General features: G+C 35.7%; 1 protein-coding gene across 3 annotated transcripts in view; it reads right to left on the bottom strand.

Moving 5' to 3' along the window:
• Positions 1-19,007, bottom strand: part of Ppp4r4 (protein phosphatase 4 regulatory subunit 4) — a 101,636-nt gene that overhangs the window by 23,284 nt on the left and 59,345 nt on the right. For all 3 annotated transcript variants that reach the window (XM_063241433.1, XM_063241434.1, XM_023561880.2), the window contains 8 exons: positions 14,213-14,335; positions 12,870-13,039; positions 12,437-12,556; positions 10,216-10,293; positions 9,149-9,232; positions 6,893-7,075; positions 3,518-3,623; positions 1,847-1,994 (listed from right to left, as the gene is read on the bottom strand). In XM_063241433.1, the coding sequence (XP_063097503.1) occupies positions 1,847-1,994; positions 3,518-3,623; positions 6,893-7,075; positions 9,149-9,232; positions 10,216-10,293; positions 12,437-12,556; positions 12,870-13,039; positions 14,213-14,335 (1,012 nt within the window). The remainder of the gene's footprint in view (positions 1-1,846; positions 1,995-3,517; positions 3,624-6,892; positions 7,076-9,148; positions 9,233-10,215; positions 10,294-12,436; positions 12,557-12,869; positions 13,040-14,212; positions 14,336-19,007) is intronic.

Below are 19,007 nucleotides of genomic sequence, written 5' to 3'. Positions count from 1 at the left end.
TTACATTAAAACCACAAAGCCACTCTCTCTATTGGTTCCCATGCAGTAGTATCCGAAAGCTCTTTTTCATCAAATGTATTTACTTGTATTGGTACATGTTTTCAGTACATAATATTTGGGGAAGTGAGGACATGGACACAACACACCATAAGCCCTTTTTTCATGTCTTTTCCTCACCCATCTCTCCCCTTCTCTCCAATGTTAAGTGAAACAAATCAGACACACAAGCTTAAATATCATATGGTTTCTCTTATATGAGAAATTCAAATTACATAATAAAGAACAAAGAAAAATGTAGATAATAGGAAATAGGGAGATAGATCTTTCTAAAAATTCTTACGATGAGGTTTTAAATACCTTTTGACAAGCCTTCTTGTTATAGACTCTACAGTAAGACTACCAATCTAGGTCAGCAAATGGCCCTGACCACTTTTCCTATTAAAAAATTATCATCTTTTGCATATTGCTACATTCCAGGGGTGTGTTTAAAAAGAATGCAAATCTGTCACCGTAAAACTACGCGTGGCTCACTTGTGAGAACTCATCAGGGAGTGGTACAACCCTTCAGGAAAGCCTTTGGCCAACTGCCCTGGTGTCAAGTTTAGAACAAAAACAGTCTAAACACAGGAATCTGATAGCTGAGAGTTTTAAATTCTTTTTGTTTCATTAACAAGTGCACCACTGTCTCTTAAATAACATCCATTACCTAATGCTACCAAACCATATTTTTTAAATGGTAAATTTTATGTCATATGTATGTTACCACTGCAAAAGGAATAATGCACCTATGTGAAAGAGAAAAAAGGCAAAATACATCTATTCTTTTATCCAGGAAATCATTTTTAGGCATGCTCCAAATCAAATTGAATTAAAATTCAAAAGTGTGAGACAAGGCTTCCGAGCAGCCCCAGCTCCCTAAATAAACGGCTGCAGAATGGACAGACGCTCCAGTCAACTTAGCGACGAGGCTGCTGCTCATTGTTTCTGCAATCCTACTGACAGATAAATTATAAGAGCTACGTAGCCTTCCCCCATGCCAATGTATGTAGCCAGGCCCTGCCAAGCTGGCTTTGCCTTTTTGCTCTCTCGAAAGCTGAAGGATCTGAGACAGTGTCAGAAAAGCACATTTCCAAGTCCTTCTGTCTCATCAGCTAAGACTACCGAGATCTTACTGCAGCAGCTAAGACACAGGACCGGCTGAGGTGTCCTCCACAGATGAACAAACAATAAAGAAAATGTGGCACTTACACACAATGGGCTATTTTTCAACTAAAAGGAAATTCTATCGCTTTCAGCAGCATGGATGGACTGGAAGTCAGGATGGAAAGGGAATAAGCAGCAACAGAAAGACACATTCTACACCACCTCACCATTACACGAGGAGGTTAGAAACACTGATGTCTACACAGTAGAACACTGCTGCCAGGAGAGAGAAGAGTTGGGGGGCGTGGAGACGAGGAGGTAACGGGCACCGTAATACAGTTAGGAGGAACAGGTTCTGGTCTTCTACAATACCAGGGTAACTGTAGGTTACACTAACTTATACACAGAGCTAAAAGAGAGGAGCTCCAGGGCTCCCAACACAAAATGATAAATATTTAATCACATGAAAATGTTAGTTATCCTTATTGTTTTCATTACACATTGTATAGATGTATCAAACTATCACAGTATATCCCATAAACATGCCCAACTATTATTTTTTGGAAAAAATACTACAAATTTGAAAACAAGTGTAAATAGTTTACTTGATTTTTCAATTGACTAAGGAAAAGATTTTGCAAGTATCTGACAGATATATGAGAAACACAAAGTTTTCAAATATTTTCTTGGAGTGGCAACGTACCTCACATTTGCTACTGGATCATGTGATAGTTCAATCATAGGTAAAAAGAAATATTTACAGAAAAATGATTTGGAAAAGATCTCTATGATAAATTCACAGGTGTCCAAAAATCGAAGTCTATTCCAGTAACTTTTTCCTTGGCCCAGTTCTAGAAACAACAACAACAAATAAATAATCTACTGATTTTTTCCACATGAAATTATCCTGGACAAAATTAAACCCACAAAATCCATGACACGTTTCTTCATACATGCACCTTGTTTAACAAAGACAAAAGAGGCAAAATTCTTATTATATATCCCAGGTTTATGGAATCCAAAATCACTGACAAGTTGAAAACCAACAAAAAGTTATACTAACATTGTACTGAATTTGATAAATGTTACTTAATTATTGAAGATGAGATACACCATTTTTGATCACTCACTATATGCTAAATATTTTACATATGATATTTCATTTTATCCTTGAAAGCAATCCAATAGGGTATACATGTACATTCTAAAAGGCGACTCAGAAAGGCTCGATTCAGCTAGAACTCAAATGCAGGGCTTTCCAACTTCAAAATCTTTTAATAATCAAGTCAACTGTTTTCTTCTTTCTGTTTCCTTAAAAATATTTTGATGTGGATAAAGTCATATTAAACAGTATTTTATTCAGGTCAATATTTATAGGATAATTTCTCCTCATATAAATATTCAAAAATAAAAATTTTTAACATTCAAAACTAAACAGAATCTTCTTTCAAAATAAAACTTATTCTAAATGCCAGTTCCTACCAATGGAAAATGAAAGCTGAATTACAGCAGATGACAAAAAGAAAGATTAAAGTATACTGAGCTAACTTTTCTTAAATGGACTTTTATAAGGTACTCTAAGTTTTTAAAAAAAAGTGATGATCCATGCTTATCTGCGTATGTTGGATAATATTTTAATGAAACATTAAAATGTAATCATCAAAGCAAGGGTTAACTCACTAAACATGTATAGGTATGAGTTACTGTTTTTAAGTAACAGTTCACTAAAGATTTTTACTTTGTATTTAGTGTTTTAAAAATTCAAATATATTTATATTTGGTAATTTTGTTTGCATAGGTGTTTTTGTTCTCTTTTAAACAGTGTTAGGGATCAACCCAGGGCCTAGCTCAAGTCAGGCAGGGCCACACCTCCACCCCAACATAGCTTCCTAAGGCATCGAAACCGCCCAGGCCAACAGATCCACATTCATAGGTACTGTTGATTCTATTCGAAGAAAAATTTAAAAACACATGCTATGAACTATATTAATGTTGAAAATGGAATTTAAAGCAGACAGTAAAATCATAAACAAGTATTCTATTAATACTTTAGTTCCAAACGCTACCGCATCAAGGTAGAAATCAGTCTTTCAACAGAGGTTTACACATTCTAATTTCTCCGAGTGTTCAAATTCACAAAACAAAGCTCAGAGTAATTACTACTTTCATTCATTGCAGATATGATCTTGCCATAAAGATTTCCAAAACAAATACAAATTGAGCTAATGAGATGCAAGTTAATGAACACACTAGATACACATCAACATCAGTCTAACTACTCTGGGACAAAGCAATACACAATGCAAATCAGATCTAATTAAGGTCAACTGGTTTTGCTAGGTTCTCTTTTTCAAAATAAAAGATGATTACTTACGTTCAATTAATTTCTGAATGACCTCATGTCTCTGTTCTTGTTTACGATTGTATCGTAGAAAAATGCATAGAGTTCGTGAAGCTGCCTTTTGGACAGGTAAGACATTCTTAAAGAAATAAACAAAAAATACCATTACACTACCCTAATATACTCTTAATAATTCATTCCCATCACCAAATTAGTGTTATTAGCTAAAAAAACAAAAAAAAGCGTATTCACCGCCTTTCAGGTCGATGCTCTTACAGCCTGCTGGGGGTCTTTGTAACACAATGATAGCATATTGCAAAATTAATTTAATTTGGCAGTTACTTCCAAATCACCCAGATGTGGCTTTCGTTTCCTTGCTACATCTTCTAAGATGAAGCGATCCTCGAATATGCAGCAGCTGCTCATTCTTTTAGTCATTCCCTGAATTCTTACAATGATTCATCCAACAAACAAAACACTCTATGTGTCAGTTAGGCCACCTACAACACGCCGCTTCTATGTATAAATGAGAGATCCCAAGAAGGGATATACTCTTCTGTCTTTAGGATTCAACTTGGATATTACTCTCTGAGACTTCTGGCCCACGATACAGGTAAAGCTTAGAGTTCAAAGGACACGTGTCAATCGCTCTTCCCACCACTGCAGCCCCTCTGCACTTGAATCCCTGCTGCACCGTCCAGCAGAACCTGCATTCTAAAGGCAGTCCACACGCACCCTCCTTGGATTTGGACTCAAACCATGTTTTTGAGAAACGTCTCTCAGGCAGGCATCCTGTGTCCATTATAAGCTCATGCTGCCCATCCTGACTTACACAGAGACACTGTGAGTGACTGAGGATTCGGACTTTTACATCAGAGGCCTTGAGCTTTGGGAGAGTAAAGTGAGACCCTGCGGAGACACGGCCCGCGGCGTCCTCACTTGTCTTACCCAGGCTTGTTCCACTGCGTGTACTATTCCTCAGAGTATTTTAACTGTCAAATGTAAAAAGGCATCTGCTACGGTTTAGAACCAAAAATTTAAGATACAAATAATCAAAAACACAATGAGGCTAAAAATGAATTTTAGGCAAACAGTGAACAAAAAAAAAGGACACTACTCTTATCTTTCATTTTGTGTATCATTACACACTTCAAAAGCATAAGTACAAGTACATCATAATGATATGCACTACCCTGGGCCTCATACGGAGTAGACCTTCCCGTACAAGGTGATCGCTTTTGGGACTAGAAATCAAAACAAATATAATAGCTACAACTAACAAAAACATTATTTAATATTTTAAATGAGTCTAAAAGAGCAAAAACTCCCCCAAATTCATTTATCCTTATTATAAGTGGCTACTGCACCAACTCTAGCTCCAAAAACTGACAGACGGAAAAAGTCAAGGTTTCAATGCGTCTTCTCACTGGCGCTCACAAGGTAAGCAAATAACCTACATGGATGGAGGAAAGCACTTCTTTGCGGAAGAACACCATAACAATGCTTAAGAAATCACAGAATTTTAAAAATCAATCCTTTACAAGTTCTACTTCATTTGCTGATTCGAATCAGGAATATCAATGGGTGCCAGAACTCCTGGGTAAAAGGCTGGTGAGAAACTGGGTATCAGAGTGGGAAAAACAGCTGCAGGCTGCAGTGCCACTCGGGGAAATGGAAGTCTGCGGTGAATAAACAGAACCATTGCCACCTGCAGTAACTACTTTAGCGCACACAGTGGAACAGTCCAGGTACAATGTGCCATAAAATACGCAGCAGACCTCTGAAGTATTCTAGCCAGAAATGCTTAACCCAAACCACAGCACGCTCTTGGATCTTTACAGTTTCCAAGAAACTTGGAGAATCAATGAGCGAATTAATGCCACACAGAGGCAAACCTGATGAGTGACGAATCAGAATATTCTGCATGGATGACCACTGCCCAATCTCTTCCCCAGCTCAGTGTTCTGGAAAAATGGGGACTGCTCACTCTTATAGATTAAAAGAGAACTGAGATGCAACACCGTGAAAAGACAGACACAGGTCTTACCCAGGGTCTATGCAGCATAAAACAGTTGTACAGCACTTTTGGGAGCTGACTGGTAAATCTTTAGTATGGACTGGTTATTAAATAATATTAAGGAATAATTCCTTTGCCATGTCCCCAAAAGAATGTAAATTCTATAAGGTCCTTTGTCTTTTGTTTACTACTGTACTCCTGGCATCTGAAATAGTACTAGATACATAGTAAGTACCCAATAATGTATCCAATAAAATATTTTTTGGAATTTTCACTTTTAAAAAATTTTATTGGAAAAAAGTTTTATTGGGAGGCTGAGGCAGGAGGATTGCCTGGCCAGCCTGGGCTACATAGTAAGTACAAGCCCAGTGTGAACTAAATAGCAAGACCTTGTCTCCAAAAGACAAAAAATGTGTTTATTAGTACATGTCTGCCATACACAATAATCACACTCATCTGCAGAATCTGTACTTGTACATAATGTACCTTATTTTTCCCATTCCCCTCCCTTCCCTTCAACCCTCCTTTTTCTCACCACTTACAAAAGCTTTAGTTCCATTTTCCCCTTTCATTCTCTTTTTATAAACCCTCCTTCCCTTGCTGCTCTTTCCCTTCTTGCCTCCCTTGCTCCCTTTTCCCATTTAAACAAGTTCCTCCTCCTTCCCAATATCTATCTTCCATCTAATCAACTGATAAATTTTGTTGAATGAGCAAATATTCTGACAATTAGGTATAGGACTAAAATATAAATATTTAAATAGTCTCTCGGAGGACAGAAAACTTGCTATAGTTTAGAGTGTAAAATTAGGGCCTTATTAAAGAAAATAGTAGAGCTGGAGATTTAGCTCAGCGGCATAAGCACCTGCCTCACAAGCGTGCAGTCATGAGTTCAGTCCCTGGTACCAAAAAGGAAACAGTAAAGCAAATCTCTCAAGTTAAAGATATTCATATATATATTCTATATCATAAACCATTTCTCTTTCCCGATAAGAGAAGCTAAGAATACAGAATAATTAGATACTCTCAGTTTTCTAAACACAAACACGCCTTATTATCATAGGACCTTGGGAAAATGGCCTCGGTGGGGTGAGACGATGAGGCTGGGGTACATCACAGGGGCGCCTCAGAGGAGAAGAGTCCTTGTGACCAGGGCCTTTTGGAGAGCCCCTTTCCCCAGCAGCACACAATGAAGCAGAAGTGCAGGCCACACCAGCCTCTAGCAGGTGGAGGAAGGTGGAGAGGAGAAGGCGAGGGAGGAAACCAGGTTCCTGCACCCTCCGGACCAATGGCGCACACTGCCTCTGTCGCCCTACTTTGAGAATGTGAAGAACCTAGTAATGCCAAAATCAACCACGAGTTCAAAAAAAGCAGACAAACGGCACAAGACTCACATTTGTCATCATAATTGTGAACATTCTTTGTAAGAAACGGTAATAAATCTGATCACTTGATATGACGTGGGGCAGACAGGCGTATTTCTGCAGCAGCTTCTCGTGGGTTCTCCACTTCAGAGAGGCCGCGGCCCGTTGCTCAGCAGCCGTGAGTGCTGGGATCAAGTCAGGCAGAGAGGACAGCTGAATGGAGAAAGGCTGAATGAGTCAGTGAAGACTGAGTCAGTCCCTGGGTGGCAGCGTGCATGTCAGAATACACTGGGGAGGGTTGCAGAGTCTAGGAGGCAGCTCAGTGGTCACAGGAAAATGGTGGTCTGGGGAGAGGAAACACTTTTTTAAAAAAATTCCTAGGAAAAACTTATGGTTCAGCTATTTAACACCCATTGAACACAGCTGTTTGCAGTCTCTCTGTTTGAATGTCTACTTTGTATTCTTTGATACTGTGATTTGAGCAACTATTTCCAAGATGATAATATGTAATCTATTAACAGGTGATTTCTTACTGTTATGTTTTTTTTTGTAGTTCTGTATTATGTGTAACCTTACACTGCTTTGTTTTGTTTTGTGTTTTTCTCTTTTTCCTCTTAAATAAAAAAAAAAAAAAAAAAAAAAAAAAAACTTATGGTTCACAGAATCAGATTTCAAAATAGAGACCAGACTCATCATGTTTCCCGTCAGGTGGATTAGGACAGCAATTTGAACTAACGTAAAACTTGGTATCTAGGGGGCTGGGGATTTAGCTCAGTGGCATAAGCACTTGCCTTGGAAGGAGGCAGTCGTGAGTTTGATCCCCAGTACCGATAAAAAGCCAGAAATAAAAAAAAAAAAAACTTGGTATCTATTCCCACTGGCAAGCTCTGACTTGAATTTCTACCTTTTGTCCTCACTTTTTATTATTCTTGAGATAATCATTAATGCAGAAAATCTGAATACAAGCTTCAAACATAGTAAATAAGGATCATACTAGTATAAGAATAGTCAATATGTCTTTTTTGTTTCTTGTTTTTCTAGGAATCTGTTTTGTTTTGTTTTTCCCTCTAATTCAGAAAGGATAGGTATACATATAGAGGCTTATACATGCCTAGAACGTCTCCTAAACAGTTTATGAGAATCTATTTTATTATGCGTGATGAAATGAACAGCTACTTTGTCTGGTTTTGAAGGCCTGTAATGCCTTCATTACTCTGTTCTGACCAGTTTTATACTAGCTTGTTTTATATGAATTCATTGTGTGTGAAGATATAGACAACTATTTTGAAGAGCATAAGAGACATTATGGTAGCACTGTAGATTTCCTGTTGTCTTGCTTTGAAATTTGTGTCACTTACATTGTTTCCTTGTGATCTGTTTTGCTATGTTTTATTTTACCCTCTTTAAAATAAAAATACAATAATAAAAATAATTTTTAAAAGTTAATGTAAGAATTAGAGAGGAAATTTAAGCTCCAATAGCCTGCAGACTTTTATAAGCACTTATGTGGTAAGCATTATTTATTTACTATAAAAATAGTTTATATTGTATTTGATTTTTATTTGGAGATAGAGAAGATCAGGGAAATAGAATAGTGGTGGGAAGGAGGGGACTGAAAATGATCAAAATATGATATATTTTATATATGTACCAATACTGCAAAACAAATGTAAATACTGCAAACAGATACCAGTAAGAACTACTATATTTGATAAGTACCTTCCTTCTGGATTTTCAAATAATGTACACACTTCATTTTATTCACCTGCAGAAATACTGCAAATGAACAGAGAAGAGTGCTTGGCTTTTTGTGTGTTTAGTACCACAATACAGCCAGTGCAACCAACGTCTCATCAGGTGGCCTCTGAGGACCAGAGGAGCCACTGACTCAGAAGAGGGCACTGCCCACATCACTGCCTCCCAGAGAAACTGGGATGGGTGCCTATGGCTTCTTCACCATCTAATTCCTCAGAAGCAAGACAAGAATTTAGTGAAAAAGCTTAAGTTCTTCCAAGTGACTGTCAGCATTCCACGTGACTCTCCCAAACAAGGCTCAGAAGTAGGGCTCCTTCTACATTCTAAGGCCTTGTGCAACTCTGCAGGTCACTTGAGGATCCATTACCTCCCATTCCTGGTTCCTGCACAGCAGACTGGAGATTCACCATCCAAAGGAGAAGGACTATTTTGCACGCTTTCCACACATTCTTTCACTGATTCCTCACAGCTATCCAGAAGGGTGAGACAATACTTACAAATGCAATGCCTGTTTTGACACATGGGGTTTACCTTATTCTCTTGAATACTGCTGTCCCCACCAGTAGACATAAGCTCCAAGATTTCTGGAAGATGATCTATAAGAGCATCTAGTACCTTTTAATAGAGATATTGATTACTCTTAGAGAGATGACTATATCTTTCTACATGAGTTAATGCTACATGTCAATTTCTACTCAGAGATAGTATTATTTACCAAATGACATTTTAAGGTTTCTGCTTTTTAATCTGCCATCTTCTTGCTTGGAAAATACTAAACTTTTGCCTTGACCAATTTACTTTATAAAAGCAACTAGTGACTGTTGATATTGTTCAGCCTAAAATGCAGACAGCTGCTTCCACATGGCTAATATGCTCAAAAACTGCCTTCAACTTCAGAAAGAGGAAGGAGGTTAAACTAGATACTAAGTTCAGTGATATCAAAATATGGACAAGTTGAGCTTCTTTTTCTTTTCTTTTTTTTCGTTTGGTGCTGGGAATCGAGCTCAGGACCTCGCACTTGCCAGGCAGGCGCCCATTCCAGAGCTGTATTCCCAGCCCGGACAAGCTGAGCTTTAGCAAACTAGTAAATGTTTATGTGAATCGAATGACTGTACTAAATATAACATCAAAATTAAATATTTCAAAATCTTCACAAGTTTATACTATAAGGGAAAAGATTCCACCGATGATCCATGAGAAAAATGCAAATGTGATATATGATTACAATTATGTTTTAAAAAACCTTCAGAGAGGAAAATACAGTAATACTTACATAGAAAAAATATAAATACTAAGAAATAGTGATTGGAATTAAAGGTACTCTTTTGCCTACTTCTTGGCAATCCTAAATCTTTCCTAAATCTTTCTTAAATAACAAATCTACATTTCCATTTAAAAACTGAATATATTTTAAGTCCTAATATTTTTAAAGCTCTAATTCCAGTGTGTGATACAGTGGTATACTGATTCAAAGTTTTGGGGTCAGTTAGCTGAAAAAGTCCATGTAGTCAATTCTCAAGAAGCAGGACAAATAAAGATATTGATATATTTGGACTTAACATGAATTAGTTAAAAGATAAAGAATAAGAAGATGTTACCTCCAGTGATTCATCTTGCAATAATGTTATCAGTTCTTTATGTATTAAATATACTCCAGAATTCAGAAGTTTGGACACCTAAAATACAGGAATGAAGTCTTTCAGATTTTAGACATCTAAAAGTTAAAAATAATTTTTAAATACATCTTTTTTAGATACTTCTTCTAAAATAAAACTAGGTTATAATATGAATATAAAATTCAATTTCTAGAAAACTTCATGAGTTTTTGGTCTGCTGCATAATCTAGGGTGTGTGGACAGAGGAAGCGGGACAGGTACATGCAGGGTAGGGAAGGTCAGAGAATGCTATTAGTCATAACTTTCACATCAAAAGCACAAATAAGCCCATGGGTACTATGGTTCAGATTTTAAGTGTTAGAAAGGGTCTCAGAGGCTATCCCTGGCATACGAGAATTTATTCTAGTTCAGGGGCTTGATGACGTAGGGTGACACTGGCGGAGTAATGACTTCTAAATAGGAAAAACAATTCTACTGTCCCTTATCACAAACTTCAATGGGCATGAAGGACTATGGAGAATACAAAATAATCCAGTTCCCCTTCTAAGTAGCACTTTTCTTCTCCAGACAAGTCCAGAGCCTACAATTCACCAATTTCTATTTAACCTCAAAAAGGAAGGGATAGGGCCTCTGTTAAGTTTTATTTGGTGGGGGAGGAACTTTCTCCTGGATACTTCATGTGTTTTAAATCCTTTGTTATGAATTATTTTTAACGTGCTGAAAATATTTTCAAAGTAATGTTTTGCTGAAAAATCAGAATAAAGTTACAATTATAGCAAAGTAATTATCAGAATCTAGCCTTAACAGTGGACTAGAAACATTTAAATTCACCAGTGGATTTTCATTATTTAAAAGGATAAACTAAAACTGGCCATTAATTTTAAGCAGTTGAACATCATTCTTAGCCTACCTATGTGGTATGGCTGTGAGAACATGGATTCTAGTCATACAGCAAAAAGTTAGATCAAGATCTCCAAATTCACACTTCCTCATGAAATACCTCTGTATATACACATATGTATCAATCTGTTTGTTCATCTGGTTCTATATTATATTCAATATAAAATATAAATAAAATGAAAGATTAAAGAAATGAGCTAGAAAGCCATAGAAACAGAAAGTCAAGAATTGCATCACAACTGGACTCTCAAACATCAGTCTCCTGTGATATTCCCTTAAGATAGTGGGTTGAAAAGTGCACGTTATCTGTGACTTCCAGCCTGTTCCACTCCTTATCCTGGAGGCTCAGCTCAGATCTCTGCTCTCTTCCCTCTTACAAAAATAGATGTCTATAGGTGCACTTACAAAGATGATACAACTCTGCCACACTGGAATAATTTTAGATAATTGTACCATTTAAGGGGAAAATTTTCTCAGTTATACAATTAGCATATATTTTACCCATATCAGAAAATGTTAAGGAAGTAAAGAATATTATTCAATCAAAAGAATCTTAATTAGCTGCACAAGTGCAAAGAGGATGAACTACTATCACTGAAAATAAGATATATTTTACCAAGATATATTTTAAAAAGAGAAGAACTATTTTACCACACTACTCACAAAGAGATTTTTATGTGACGGTTCTGAAATGGACAAGTTATCACTCATCTGTGTTTACTGCAACTACAGCACAGCTGTGCTCACTGCTGACCAAGAGAACAAGCCCCCAAATTCAACTTTGGTGGTTAAAAACCTAAGTACATTCTTCATAAGTTTAAATCTCCTTTTGTTCAAACTTTTGGAAAGTTGTGATAGTTGAATCTAAAAGCTATATTCTTGAAACAATTCATTTGCAGTAAAAAAAAAATAAACATAAATAATCTGTCTTAATTTTCCATGTGTTCCACATGTTTAAGTGTAGGTGTAAAATTAAATATAAACACTATAAAACATATAAAAACTGGTTTTACTCCCATATAACAATTGATGCCTAGCTTAAAGGAAGCACTTGATTTAGATACGCTGAACAAATAGTTTACTAAATGGATAAATGAATATAATGCATTCATGTAAATGGATTCTGTAGACATACTAAAAGAGAAGATCGTGGGAATTTTTAAAAAGATTTAAGACTAGGAAGGATATGGAGTCTATGTCTTACAACAAATCTGTAAACAGAAACGTACAAAATATCACAAAAGCACCTGGCACATACAGAATTAATAGCAAATGTATAGCAGTACTGAGTCTTCAGACTTACTTCATAAAAGCAAATAGCAATAGTGTATCTGACTGGTACTTCAGGGTCATGACAAAGGCAGAAGAATGTAGAATAGAGTTCCAGGTGGAAGTTTTTAGGATCAACAAAAACAATCATGGCCTGGTGGAAGTGGAAGGGAGATGAATGGGAAGGAGAAAAAATGCATCAATATCTAATATTATAATCACTTTACTTAAACTGAAATCATATCCTCTGAATCATGATTTAATTAGAAATCACAACTGGACAATCCAAAAGCATGCACATAATTCTATATATGCACAGAGATATAAATTATAGATACTTGTATTAACTGGTATCTCCTATATACAACAGATATGATGCAAGCAGCAAGTGTCAAATGTGGAGATTTTTCATGTTATCTATGCATATGCTGAAAAACTTCAATGAACGTGAACACAGGACTTATTACCGGGAGGTTATAGGCACAGTTCTTTCGTACTGAAGCATACTTCTTCTCTTGCTCCAAGACTTGGGGAGGAATCTGGTTATCATTGTGTCCATTTTCTTGTTGCAAACCCAGTGTACAAAGTTTCTTATAAAACTCCAAAAACCTCAAGTGCTGATCTGGAGTAAAAATTCCTAAAACAAACACAAAGCCTGTGCTCAACATTTCAATTGAAGATAAAAATTTTTAAAAAACACTTGAGCACAATAAAAACATGTTTAGAACCACATATTTAAATAAATATAGATAAAAACTATAAGTAGATAGAAAACACCATAGATTATATTTTTAGATGATATCTAGAATTTTAAACATAGATAACATTTTATAAATAAAACCATAAATAAAATAAGCTCACAAATAAAAACAATGAAGAAATAATATTACAAAGAAACGTAACAGGTCACATAAGTTCATCTTCTATTTATGTTTGCAACTGGGGGGGGGGGCGGGTAACAGGAATTGAACTCAGGACCTCGTGCTTGCCAGGCAAGTACTGTGCCAGTGAGTTCTACCCCTGGCCTATTTTAATTTTAATTTTAAAAGTACAAACTATGTAATGTAAACATTATCCCTAGATTGATTTCTGCAGCTTATATAAAACTAGTAAGTTACTGTGTATTGTGCCTATTTATACATACCGTCATTTAAGGTAAATAGTCTAAAATTGCCTGGAGAAAAGATGTTATGTCAGCAGAAAATAAGCTTAAATATTGACTCTAAAAGATGGAAAACTGAATTCAAAATATTTTTGATTAATGAGTGCCTCAAGACTCACTAAATATTTCAAGAGGCAGGAATTCATTATACACTGGAGTATGTCTCTCATCCATATACTAAATGTCTGCAGAAAATCTTCTACTATGTTAGAAGAGTATAACTTAATTCTCAAATGATTATGGTAAGCTAGAAATTAAGTAATATGTTCAAAATGCTAAGATTTATTGTACATTTTAAATTGAATTATATGATACATTTATTATTCAATGAATAGTTAAGAAAGGCATACTTATTCTGTACCGTAGTTAATAAACCTGAGCTTCTATACCAACCAACAGACATCAAATATTCTTAAGTTTAAAAGGCAATCTATACTTTGGCACTGTTCTTTCAAATAGGCTCTAACAAGAAAAAAGTCACTTCTAAATGTTCTTGAAACTACATTAACAAAATTTCTGATATCATCAAATTTTACACATTTAAAGGATATGTCTGACAATTTAAGGCCTTATATGTAGTGGCTAAGATAGAAGAAAAAAGAACAGAAAAATAATCCACAATCGGGAAATTCTTAAAATATATCCTACCATATAATCCATGGCATAGTTTTCCTAAATGGAAAGATAAGGAAATAAGAATTGATTCATCTGCTTTAAAAGATTTTTCACAAAATGATTTCACTACGGGAAGTATTGTTTGATTTCTGTCATCTGGAAAACAAAACAAAACAATAGAGATATTAGATTCATTGCCTGTGGTACACACATAGAAACTAATACACAGACACAAATTCCAGAAAGAAAAATTTCTATTAATCCCAAAATCACAGCAAACACCTGAGGGACAATGATAATGAAAGTGTATAGTGAAGAAGAGATAAAGGGTGAAATTCTCAAAAACTTTTAATGTCAGACTGAGAGTGGAGTTCTGCAGATCGTGGAGTAAATATAGAGAGATTATAATTAAAGAGCTAAGATGATAAGAGGATTTGAGTCTCAATAACTGAAAGAATTCTAATACCCTCTATATGAATGGATGAGAAGCAGGTACAAGGAGCTTTTAAAATTCTCTTTCACATTCACCTCTTACCAGGTGCAGGAAGCCTAGTTTACCATTCCATTTTTTACTGAAGTTCTGTTAGCTTAAAATATAATCTGTGTATTATTTTTATCACTTTTACTTTAGGTGGCTCTTCAAAAGTTAATTCTTTGAGTATATCTGTGTAGGTCATAAGCTTCTGGTATATTACCAATACTCAAGTCTCTTTTCTAAATACTCCCCAGACCTCTCACAGCTTGCTTAAAACTGTTAGAAATGATTCCTTAATTGCCTAATATTAAATAAAATGCTTTAACAGGCTATGGATATTATTGTTATTTCTGTTACTATTATCATCATATTATAAACCGTATCTATTGTTTTTATTAAATGACATTCATCCAGGATTTACTGGTTTTCTTACAGAATAAGCATTATACTAACCAGAAACAAAAAGATAAGTAAGAAATACTCCCTAAAAAACTCCAAGAAGAAGAGATAACAATCACAAATATTTATTCACCAAGCACAAGTCCACTCAACCACATAAAACAAATACTAACAGACATGAGAAATGAAATAAGCACTAATACAATTGTAGTAGGGAACCTTAATACCCCACTCTCACAAATTTTTCTGTGTTGAAAAACCAACACAGAAATATTAGAATTAAACCAAGCTTGTGAACAAATGGATTTGATGTTTACAGTGTTCCACCCAAAAAACATCAGAGTACACATTCTTCTCAATTGCACATGGAACATTCTCCAAAACAGACATACATTAGCTGACAAAACATGTTTAACAAAGTATAAAGGAACTAAAATCACCCCATGCATACTATCTGACCATAGCACAATGAAACTGGGAATCAATGACAAAGGAAATCGCAAAACCATATGGATATTAACACCCTTCTGAACAACCAATGGGTCACAGAGGACATTAAAGACAAAATTAAATAGTATATACAATTAAACAATAATGCCGATACAACATACTGAAACTTATAAGACACAATGAAAGTGGTCCTATGAGGAAAATTTATGATGAACTCACATCATTTGGAAAACTGAACAAACGCAAATAAATAATCTAATGTTGAAACTCAAATTTGTGGAAAAAGAAGAACAAATCCAAAGCTCATACAAGGAAAGAAATTATTAAGAGTAGAAATTAACGCAATAAAGACTAACAAAGTAATAAAAAGAATAAATGAATGAAAAAGTTGGTTCTTTGAAAGAATAAATAAAATTGATAAACCATTTTCCAACCTCATCAAAAAGAGGAAAGGAAAAACACAAATTCAAGCAATTAAGAATAAAAAGGGGGAAATCACAATGGGCCCCATGAAATTGAGACTGTTAGGTTACCCCGTCTGAGAGACAGCATAATCATCATGGCAACAGTTCAAAGCTATGCCTGGTAATGCATACCTCCTTCTTCCCTGAAGCCCCTCTGGCTTCTCCCCCCGAAAAGTCTGTCAAAGCTCAGGCATGTACAGGTTTACCCAATGCCCTGCAAAATAAACCAACTCACATCAGTCCCCAGAGCCTTACCCCCATCAGAGGCTATGTCAGGCAGAATCTGCCCTTTGTCTGCAAGAGAACTGCCACAGCTTTCTCTGTGCTGACTGCCTCTATTCCCAGCCCTTTTCTTATCTAGTTGTTTCCTCTCTTTTAATATTCCGTGCTGCTCTAGACTGAGTACAAATCATTCAATCAGAGATCATCACAACTTACTATGAGAACCTGTACTCTAATAAGATAGAAAACACAAAAGAAAAGCACAGATGCCTACACACAATCAAACTGCCAAAACTAAATAAAGAAGATATAAGAATTCTAAGTAACCTGATATCACCCAATAAAATTAAAAATGTAATTAAAAACTTACCAACAAAGAAAAGCCCAGGCCCTGATGGATTCAAGGGTGAATTCTATAAGAAATTTAGGGAAGAATTAATGCCACTAATTATTTTTTTTTCTTCTTTCTTTCTTTTTTTCCAGTACCGGGGATTAAACTCACCACCGCCTGCTTGCAAGGCAGGTGCTTATGCTGCTGAGCTAAATCCCCAGCCCTAATGCCACTAATTCTGAAACTCTAAAGAAATTCAAAGGGAAGCAGGACTTCCAAAATCATTCCTGAAGCAAGTATTATCCTGATTCTAAAACCACAGAACTCAATCAAAACAGAAAACTACAGGAAAATCTAATTATCACACATGCAAAAACTTTTAATAAGATACTAGCAAAAGAATGCAGCAAATCATCAAAAAGGTTATACATCAGGACCAAGTAGGATTCATCCCAGGAATGCAGGGATGGTTCAACATACACAATCAATAAGTGCAATACTCGATATTAATAGAACCAAAGACAAAAATCACATGACCCATCTCAATAGGTGCAGAAAAGGCCTTTGACAAAGTCCAACACCTATTCATGATTAAAACCCTACAGGAATTGGAATAGATGGTCTTTACCTCAATCTTATAAAAGCCATCTATGACAAACCAACAGCTAACACCATATTAAATGGTCAAAAACTGAAAGCTTCTGCTCTAAAATCAGGAATAAGGCAAGGACATCCATTATCATCACTCCTATTCAATATAGTTCTGGAAACATTAGCCAGAGAAATTAGACAAGACAAAAACTTAAAGAAATATAGAAAAGAAAGAAGTTAAATTATCATTATTTGTAGATGACAAGACACTCTACATAGAAGATCTAAAAACTCCACCAAAAAACTTGTTAATTTAACTAACTAAATTCAGTAGTACTGCAGGATACAAAGTCAATCCTCAAAAATCAACAGCATTCTTGTATACAAGCAACAAACTCAGAGAGAAAAATTAGGGTAAGCACACCCTTCACAATAGCATTTTTAAAAAATGAAATACTTAGGAATCAATCTAATAAAGGATGGAAAAGGTCTGTACAGTAAATATTACAGTACCCTAAAAAAGGAGATCAAAAAGATTATCAAGACTAGAAAGTTATCCTTTGCTCTTGGATAGGAAAAATGAATACAGACAAAATGGCCATACTCCTAAAACTGCTATACAGATTTAATGCAATCCCAATCAAAATAATGTGAGCACACCTCACAGATCTAGAGAAAACATTCCTAAAATTCTTTTGGAACCAGAAGAGACAGAATAACAATAGCAATTCTGGACAACAAAGGCAAGGTAGGGGGCATCACAATCCCAGACCTAAAATTATACTACAAAGCTACTGTGATAAAATTAGCATTGTATTGGCAAAAAAAAAAAGAAAGAAAACAGGCCTGAGGATCAGTTCAACAGAACAGAAGATATAAATGGAACCCCAAACACACTACACCAATCTTATTTTTGACAAAGGAGCAAATACGTTCACTGGAGGAAATATATTCTCTAATAAATGGTGCTGGAAAATCTGGCTCTCTACATGCCAAAGACTAAAACTAGACCACATCTATCACGGTGCACTAAACTGAAGTTAAAATGGATCGAGGATCTAAATATTAAAACAGAAACACTAAATTTACTAGAAGAGAAAATAGGTAGAAATCTCAAAGGTATAGGTATAGGCAGAAACTTCAGGAACAAAACCCAGACTGCAAGGAAAATGCTTCAAAGAACCAACATATGGGATCTTACCTTATTAAAAAGCTTTTGCATGACAAAAGAAACCACCAACAGAGTGAAAAAGACATCGACAGAGTGTGAAAAAATTATAGCCAGTTGTCTCTCAAAGGTCATCTATCCAGAACATATAAGGAATTGAAAAAAATCAGACCCCCCAAATTCAACCCCCAACCCAGAAATGTGCATCTGAAATGAATACACACTTCTCAAATGAAGAAATGCAAATAGCAAATAAAAATATGAAAAAGTGTTCAACATCACTGGTCATTCGAGAGATGCAAATTAAAACGACACTGAGGTTCCATCTCACCCCAGAAAGAATGGCTGTCATCAAGAAATCAATCAGTAACAAATGCTAGAGAGGCTGTAAGGAAAAAAAGAACTCTTTTCCACCGTTGCTGGGAGTGTAGACTGGTGCAACCACTGTGGAAATCAGTGCGGAGACTCCTCAAAAAACTAGGTTGAGGTCCCATTCCACTCAGCTATTCCTCTTCTGGACATCTTCCCAAAAGAATTAAAAACATCATACCACAGCAATAAATGAACTCCTGTGTTTATAGCAGCACAATTTGTAATAGCCAAATCTTAGAAACAATCCAAATGCCCATCAACATGGATTAAAAATGTGTGGTATTTTTATATAATAGAGTACTACTCATCCATAAAAAAGGATAAACTTGAGATTTTCATAGGTAAATGGATGCAAC

Source organism: Cavia porcellus, unplaced genomic scaffold (assembly GCF_034190915.1).
Source record: "Cavia porcellus strain 051 isolate PalLab524CR breed Dunkin Hartley unplaced genomic scaffold, mCavPor4.1 scaffold_31, whole genome shotgun sequence".
NCBI classification, from domain to species: domain Eukaryota; kingdom Metazoa; phylum Chordata; class Mammalia; order Rodentia; family Caviidae; genus Cavia; species Cavia porcellus.
Note: the sequence above shows the minus strand (reverse complement) of the source record. Positions and strands in the feature narration are given on the sequence as shown.